We start from the raw sequence: 8,353 nt of genomic DNA on the forward strand, positions 1-8,353 counted from the left end.
AACAGCAACATCTGGAGCTTTTCGTCTAGTTGTTTTAGGAATTTATTCTCTTGTTCTTAAATTGTAAACCACTCCTAAATCTATAAAGGAATTGGTGTGTTGAGTTAAAAGTCTAGGTTGTCCAGGTGGGATTGCTTAGTGGGTAGATTGTTTTTCTACTTTGGCTTGTTGAGCAATAGAGGTCTATTGCTTAACGGTAAGATTGATAACTCTTTCTTACATTTGGTGTAATCGTGTTTCGCTTTTGCTTTTGAAGATTAGTGAAAACGATTGAAAATCCTGTGAGACAGGTCGTGGTTTTACTCCCTTAAGCAAGGAGGTTTCCACGTAAAATCATTGTGTTGATTTTACTGCATTCAACTTTCTGGTAATTCTCTGAGTTGAAGTAAGGGACCTGGTCCATTACTCGTTAAGTGAAAGCATACATTCTATCAGGTTGTCACCATAAACACATACAGTATGTGTGTGTATATATACAAGTTTCAGCTTGAAATATTTAGTGATGGTCAAGAGAAGTAGGTGACTACTGGTGAGAAACAATGGCGGATAAAGTTTCAATGGTGAGAGACAATAGTTTTGCTTACTCTCAAAAGTATTCAACCATAAATATGTTGAAGAACAATAATGATGACTTTGCCTGGACCGACAAAGACCAAAACAGATAGCCACAGCCCACATGATGAATTTAATGAAGTGATTTTTCAAGCACAACTAGCCAAACTGATAGTCAAGTGTCCCCTATCTACATGAAAATGAAGGGAGAACAATGTGGTTTTGCTTCTCACCAGCAATTGTTCATTTAATGTGTTAGCGGAAACGCAAAATTAAAGAACAAGGAAGAACAACGATATTCAACGTGGTTCGGATTAAAATGATCCTACGTCCACCAAAGAACAACTGCACCAATATTTATTTCACTCTACAAAGAATACAAGTGAAATACTACAAGAGAGATAACACAAATGCCTTAGAAGTGAGAAGGAAAGTGAGAGGATATTTTGAAAATAAATTAAGAGCTACCTATTTATAGGAATGAATTCATCCTATTGATGTAATCCATAACATCGCTATATGTCAAAAATGTCAAGGTTAAGAATAAGAAACCATTTTATGATTTGCCTAAACTTCACCTACCAAGATATTATCTTGACTTTTAGTTTGTATTAATTGTCTTCCTACCAAATATTCATGTTAATTCATTTTTCATTTAGTTTGATTTCACAAGAACCAAACCAACTCTTTCAAAATGGTTTCTAATTATTGGCATTGGTGAGAAGTACCATTTATGAGATGATATTATAGCACATATAACTAGATTCCTCCACAAATTTTAGGCCCCATGCCAACTTGGCCAACAAACATCGGCACATGCTTTTGCCTTCGATGGTTAGTGACAGGAACTTCAGCTCCGTTTTGTATGAATAGTCCCTCTTTCATGAGCCTTTTCATCATCAAGGACAAGCATCATCAGTTCAACTATCAAAGGTCTCTAAATTTCTTGCTACTTTCTTATTTTCGATCTTCCAAAAAAACAAATGGCAATGGTCAGCGCTAAGAAACTCATCAAGATGGACAGGAAATGTCAGAAGTTTGCCGCTATGCAAAGGAAGAGGATTTCATTTCCAAGAAATGCTAGTGATGTTGACAGTTGCAGTGCATCTCCATCCTCTATGGTTCAAAAAGTCCATTTCGTAATATATACAGCTGATCAAGCTCGCTTCATCGTTCCATTGGCCTACCTCAAAAATGAGGTCATTAGGCAACCTTTAAGCATGTCTGAAGAAGAGTTTGGGTTGCCAAGTGGTGGCCCTATTACATTACCCTGTGATTCAGCCTTCATGAGTTACATTATTTCACTAATCAAGAGGGGTGTAGCCCCTGGAGATCTTCACAGAGTAGTGCTCCTCTCGATTCCTTCATGCTGCTGTTCCATTTCTTCTATGAACCAAGAAAGTGGAAGCCGACAGCTTCTTGTTTATTGAGTCAAGGACAACATATTTTTCGCTGATGCTAGTTCCAAAATAGTATGTAGAGAAGTAGACATTTAAAAGTACACAATTGTATAGAACATCATACAAATTGAATACTACTTTATTTAAAAATTCACCATATTCATGAGTCATGGCTTTCACTTTTCAATTTTTTTAAGAGAAGTCTTAAGCATCTAATGTTGGATTTTGGAACCTCCTTGACAGAAGGACTAGATGATATGAAAATGACACCGAGTAGATCAATCAATTAACAATAATTCAGCTATCTCAAACCCCAACAGTTTAGTCTCAATTATATGAATCACCTTTATGCATTATGCTCTAATCAGGTTCATTCATTCCAGTTATTAAAAGTTTGTCTTTTAAGTCAAAAGACGGTTCATCAACGAAGGATGGTTATGCTTATCCGTCAGTTGGTTTATGTTCTCAGTTAAGTCCACATTAGCTCCAAGGGTTTGTAATATTAGCACCCTATGTGATATGTTATTGGCTTAACTCATTCCTTCTTATCATCTTCCAACATCATATAATTATACCTACATATCCGTTCTCCTAAAGGTCCACTAGGATATGGCTTGAAAGATTTAGACGACCTTCTCTCATTTATCCTGTGTATTTGCACTACATGCATCTGTCAATAAGTTTGAAATAAATGGGATAAGATGCTATGATAAGCGATCAGCCATATGTACATTTGTTTCTTCCAAAATAGATTAAAGGAATAAGCAAGCCACAAAATTAGCTTATATATAATGCAAAAAGTTGATTCATATAATTGAGATTAAACAGTTTGGGTTTAAGACACAGTTGAATGCTGATTGAATGAACTCCTTTGTTTCAAACTTTCATACAGTCTACTATTTCTTCAATCAAGGAGGTAAAAAAATCCAACATTAGATTGTTGGGATCATAACCAATTCGAAAAATGAAAGCCATGAATATGGTGAATTTTCAAATGAAGTGGTATTAAATTTTTATGATGTGCTTTACAATTGTGTACTCTTCAATGTACGCCTCTCTAAAAACTATTTTTGATCTAACATTTACAAAAAGAAAGTTGGCCTTGACTCAACAAACAAGAATCTGTCGGCTTCCACTTTCTTGGTGCAAAGAAGAAGTTGAACAATAGCCTGAAGGAATTGAGAGGAGTAGTGCTTTGTGAAGATCTCCAGCAGTTATACCTCTCTTGATTAGTGAAATAATGTAACTCATGAAGGCTGAATCACAGGGTAATGTAATAGGGCCACCACTTGGCAACCCAAACTCTTCTTCAGACATGCTTAAAAGTTCTCTAATGACTTCATTTTCTAGGTAAGCCAATGGAACGACAAAGCGGGCTTGATCAGCTGTGTAAACTACAAAATGGCCTTTCTCAACTATAGAGGATGAGGAAGTACTGCAACTGTCTGCATCACTACCATTTCTTGGAAATGAAATTCTCTTCCTCTGCATGGCAGCAAACTTCTGCCATCTCCTGGCCATCTTGATGAGTTTCTTGGCGCTGAGCATTGCCATTTCTTTTTTTGGATGACTGGAAACAAGAAAATAAATGAGATATTAAGAAATATTTGATGGCTAAATTGATAATTCTTGTTCTTGATGATGAAAAAAGATCATGAATGGGAGACTATTTATATAAGGAGTATATAGACAGGCCTTGGGTTGGAGCTGACGTTTTTGTCATGACTAACCACCGAAGGCAAAGCCGTGTGCCTATGCTTGTTGGCCATGCTGATATGGGGCCTAAATTTTGTGAATGCAGCTAGTTTGAAATTAAAAGATGAGAAGTTTGTTGCTTTCTTCTCTCAACGCCAATAATTCGAAACCATTAAATGAACAATTGCTGGTAAGAAGCAAAACCATGTTCCGCTCTTTTCTTTGTCATGTAGATAGGTGAACTATAGATTTTCATCTTGGACATGTTGATATGGGGCCTAATATTGTTCTTAAACAAATTTATTGTTTGAAATAGTTCATAGCAACAGAGAAAGCAAAACCATGTTGAGCTTCATGTGCCATTGTCTGTCACCATTAAATTTGTATATAAAACATTCCCCTAACTTGTATATATACACACAAATATATAGAAATAATTTTAAGCAAAACACAAGTCTACGGACGTTCAAACAAACTTTTTACAAAGGCTTTGATGGGTACATCAGCAGACAAATTGCTAGTATAGACTTATCTATCATGAGACAGGACTTCAGAATTGATCTATACCAACAAAGGGCAATTTGCTTGCTGGACACTAGAGAAGAGGCCAGGATTGCACTCTTTGCCATTGATGACAATAAGGCACCAGGTATTGATGAATTTAAAGCATACTTTTTATAAGAAAACATGGGATATAATCAGCATAACAGGTTCCTTAAAGCTGTGAATAGCACTGTGGTTACCGTGATACCTAAAACTCCCCATCCTGAAGGTGTAAGAGATTTTAGGCCTATAGCTTGTTGCACAACAGTGTACAAAGTTATTTCTAAGATCTTATCAAGTTGAAATTGAGGTCGTTTAGATGGGGTAATTGGCCAAAGTCAATTAGCTTTTATTCCTTGTAGGCTTATTTCAGATAACATTTAAATCCTAAGCTATGAAATAGTGAAATGATACTCTAGATGTATGATAAAGGTGGACCCTACCGAAAAAATATGATTCAATTGAATGGCACTTCATTGAGAAAATGTTAAAGGAGATTGGATTTCCTAGTATGATGGTTAATTGTCAGCTTTACTTTTCTGATCAGTGATTGCCTTATCAGAAATTAACCACATGGATGGTTAAGAGTCTAGCTATCATATGCAGGGAGAATCCAACTTATCAAAGCAGTCTTAATTGGTGTACATGCTTATTGGGCCCAAATGTTCTTACTGTCAAAGAAGGTTATGAAACTAATAGAGAGAATCGTCCATTTCCAGGAAGGCCTTCGCATCTTGAAAGAAGGTATGTCTCCCTAAAGGTGCCTGTGGGATGAACCTGTTGAATCTAAAGATATGGAATACTGCAACCTTAAGCAAACTACTTTGGGTTTTGAGTTTGAAGAAGGACAAACTACGGAATAACATGGATTCATACATACTACATTGGAAGTCAGCTTAATGGGACTATGAAAGTTCCAATACAAGATATTGCATATGAGGAAATTCTGGCTGACTTGGGAAGACACCGAAAAACTGATCCATAGATGTAAATTTCTGATCTCAAAGGCGGTACTTTTTATTGATCACAAATCGCTTGTCATCGCACTGTGCTACTTTTGCAAGATCAGCTCTTAGATGCGAAAAATTAAATGATGAAGGGAGAAATGAAATGTCGGATTGAATCACCGCATCAGGGCTAAGACGAATAGACATGAATGACGAAATGAGGTATGTCATACTTGTGCTGAAGGAAAACATATATTTATACTATGGGTACAAATGCAAGGCACATTGAGGATCATTTATCTTTTTAATGCCCCTATGCCAAAGCATTATGGACATCAATACTAGCATTGCAAACATGTCACAGAGGCATACTCGAATGGAAAGATGAGTGGAAATGGGTGGATAAAAATTCAAGGGGTAAACAAGCAAGGGGTATCATCTTAAACGACAGTTTTGCAACAGTTATACACAACATCTGGATTGAACGAAACAAGAGGATTTTTCAACAAACTCAAAGACCAATGGAAACACTTCTTCATCACATAAAACTGGGACTTTGTATAAGAGTTAGTGGGAACAGAAAGTTGATGGAGTATATGCATACATGCTAGTTTTGGAGTTTGATATTGCACTGCATGTCCCTGAGTAGGATCAATGATCAGCTATTTTGGCAGCTAATCGAGTCAAGAAGAGAGCAATAGTTATTATGTTGACCCTATCCTAGAATATTTAGTTCTCTCTAGTTCCTTTTTTCTTGTTTTGCAAGCAAGAGGTCCGTTAACTCATTAGGAATAATAAGAAAAGTTCTAGCACTCCCTCATTTATAAAAATAAGAATAAAGACTAAAGGATTTTAGAAAAACCCAAGTGAAAGTTTGTTGTTACAAGTTTCATATCAAAATATTTAGTGGTGGTCAAGAGAGATAGGTGATCACTATAGTGAGAGATAATGTCATATGAAGTTTCACATGGCTTTGCTTACTCTCTAAAGTATTCAGACTACAAATTTGTTGAAGAACAAGACTCGTGATTTACATAAAGGACACCCTCAGAACAAAATCCACAAGAATAGATCAAGATGATAACTTTGCCTGGACCACCTGATTTAAAGATAGGGTGACAAAGACTCAAACAAAATAGCCACATGATAACTTTGATGAAGTGGTTTTTTTAGCACAACTAGCCAAGATGATAGTTGAGTGTCCCCTATCTACATGAAAATGAAGGGAAAAGAACATGATTTTGCTTCTCACCAGCAATTGTTCATTTAATGGTTTCAAATTATTGGTATTGGAGAGAAGTACCAATTATGAGCTGATATTATACCAAATAGGCCTAATTGGTTGTTTATCACAAAGTAGCATCATCCGCAAATTTTAGGCCCCATACCAACTTGGCCAATAGGCATCGGCACATGGCTTTGCCTTTGGTGGTTAGTGGCAATAACTTCAAATCTATTTTGTATAAATAATACCTCTTTCATGAGCCTTTTCATCATCAAGGACAAGCATTATAAGTTCAACCATCAAAGGTCTCTAAATTTCTTTTCAACTTTCTTATTTTCAATCTCCCAAAAAGAAAATGGCAATGCTCAGCGCTAAGAAACTCATCAAGATGGTTAGGAAATGGCAGAAGTTAGCGGCTATGCAGAGGAAGAGGATTTCATTTCCGAGAAATGATGGTGATGTAGACAGTTTCAGTACATCTTCATCCTCTATAGTTGAGAAAGGTCATTTTGTAGTCTATACAGCTGATCAAGCCCGCTTCGTCGTTCCATTGGCTTACCTCGAAAATGAAGTCATCAGGCAACTTTTAAGCATGTCTGAAGAAGAGTTTGGGTTGCCAAGTGGTGGCCCTATTACATTACCCTGTGATTCAGCCTTCATGAGCTACATCATTTCACTTGTCAAGAAAGGCGTAGCTGCTGGAGATCTTCACAAAGCAGTGCTCCTCTCGATTCCTTCATCCTGCTGTTCCATTTCTTCTATGCACCAAGAGAGTGGAAGCCGACAGCGTCTTGTTTATTGAGTCAAAGACAACATATTTTAGTAGATGCTAGCTCAAAAATAGTTTTTAGAGAATCAGACATTGACGAGTACACAATTGTAAAGCAGATCATACAAAATTTTAATACTAATTTATTTGAAAATTTACCATATTCATGGATTTCAATTTTATATTTTGTCATCAGAAGTCATAACAATCCAATCTTGGAGCACCAGACATATAAATCTTTAACTTATAAAAGGAAAATTTGACGCAAACCACATGTAATGGCAAGTGTAACTTTGTTTTATGTTTCCAGTTAAGTCCGTGTTGTCTCCAAGTGTTTGTTATGTTACTCATTCCTTCTTACCATCATTCAGCAATAGTAATCATACTGTGTTGAACCTATGGATTTGTGCATCTAAACGTCCACGTATTATATGGTGGATCATATTAGATGATCAATTCTCATATTATAATGTATTATCGTGCTACACATTAGGGATCGATGACCTCCGATAATACTACAATAACCTAAGTCCCAAATAATAAGGTGGGATCAACTATATAAATTCTCACTTACTATATTTAAACTCATTGCAGACTAGCTTCATTTCAAATGTAGAAACATTTTAAAAGTTCTCTAAATCTTTGGCATTAGGTTACTACACAGAGTTTCAAATATATTGGATAAGATAGAATTTGCAATTTAGTCATAGAATAAATAAGTCAAAAAGTAGCTTATATTAGCAACTAAATGACACTTTGTTGAATGCAGGTGCTTAATTAATCTGTTCAGCAGAAAAATTCCAAAAGAATTAACGAAATTGTTTAAGAGAATACAACCATAATAACTTCTGCGGATCTCCACTTTCTAATTTCTAAGTGCTACTACGTACTATACAAAACTTCATGGTGCAAAAGAATTTGCACTATGATAAAATCCATGATGACATGAGATGAACGAGCACGTCCTCTTTGCAAGGTATTGTGAGACTACCCATTGGATGATCGAAGTCAAACTCTTTTTCATCTTTAGCTAACAAGTCTTGTAATAAAGGTTGGCTCAAATTAAAATAGTCTTTAGAGAGAATAGTACACAATTGTAATGAACATCATACCACATTGAATTATACCACTCTATTTGACCACAATCTGATGCTTCATAAAAATGAGATAAGATGCTATAATATGTACATTTGCTCTTTACCAAAATGATAGATTTTAAGGC

General features: G+C 35.9%; 3 protein-coding genes across 3 annotated transcripts; 2 read left to right on the top strand and 1 right to left on the bottom strand.

The window, feature by feature from the left end:
- The first annotated feature begins 1,329 nt into the window (after positions 1-1,329).
- Positions 1,330-2,122, top strand: LOC107017346 (auxin-responsive protein SAUR68-like). The gene has a single exon (XM_015217598.2). It carries the CDS (start codon positions 1,536-1,538, stop codon positions 1,980-1,982), a length of 447 nt encoding a protein of 148 aa, XP_015073084.1. The 5' UTR covers positions 1,330-1,535; the 3' UTR covers positions 1,983-2,122.
- A 747-nt stretch (positions 2,123-2,869) lies between these two features.
- On the bottom strand, positions 2,870-5,942 carry LOC107017338 (auxin-responsive protein SAUR68-like). The gene has a single exon (XM_027916268.1). It carries the CDS (start codon positions 3,504-3,506, stop codon positions 3,060-3,062), a length of 447 nt encoding a protein of 148 aa, XP_027772069.1. The 5' UTR covers positions 3,507-5,942; the 3' UTR covers positions 2,870-3,059.
- Positions 5,943-6,611: 669 nt separating this feature from the next.
- LOC107017196 (auxin-responsive protein SAUR68-like) lies at positions 6,612-7,315 on the top strand. Its single transcript, XM_015217467.2, has one exon. It carries the CDS (start codon positions 6,718-6,720, stop codon positions 7,162-7,164), a length of 447 nt encoding a protein of 148 aa, XP_015072953.1. The 5' UTR covers positions 6,612-6,717; the 3' UTR covers positions 7,165-7,315.
- Positions 7,316-8,353: the final 1,038 nt, after the last annotated feature.

Source organism: Solanum pennellii, chromosome 4 (assembly GCF_001406875.1).
Source record: "Solanum pennellii chromosome 4, SPENNV200".
NCBI classification, from domain to species: Eukaryota; Viridiplantae; Streptophyta; class Magnoliopsida; order Solanales; family Solanaceae; genus Solanum; species Solanum pennellii.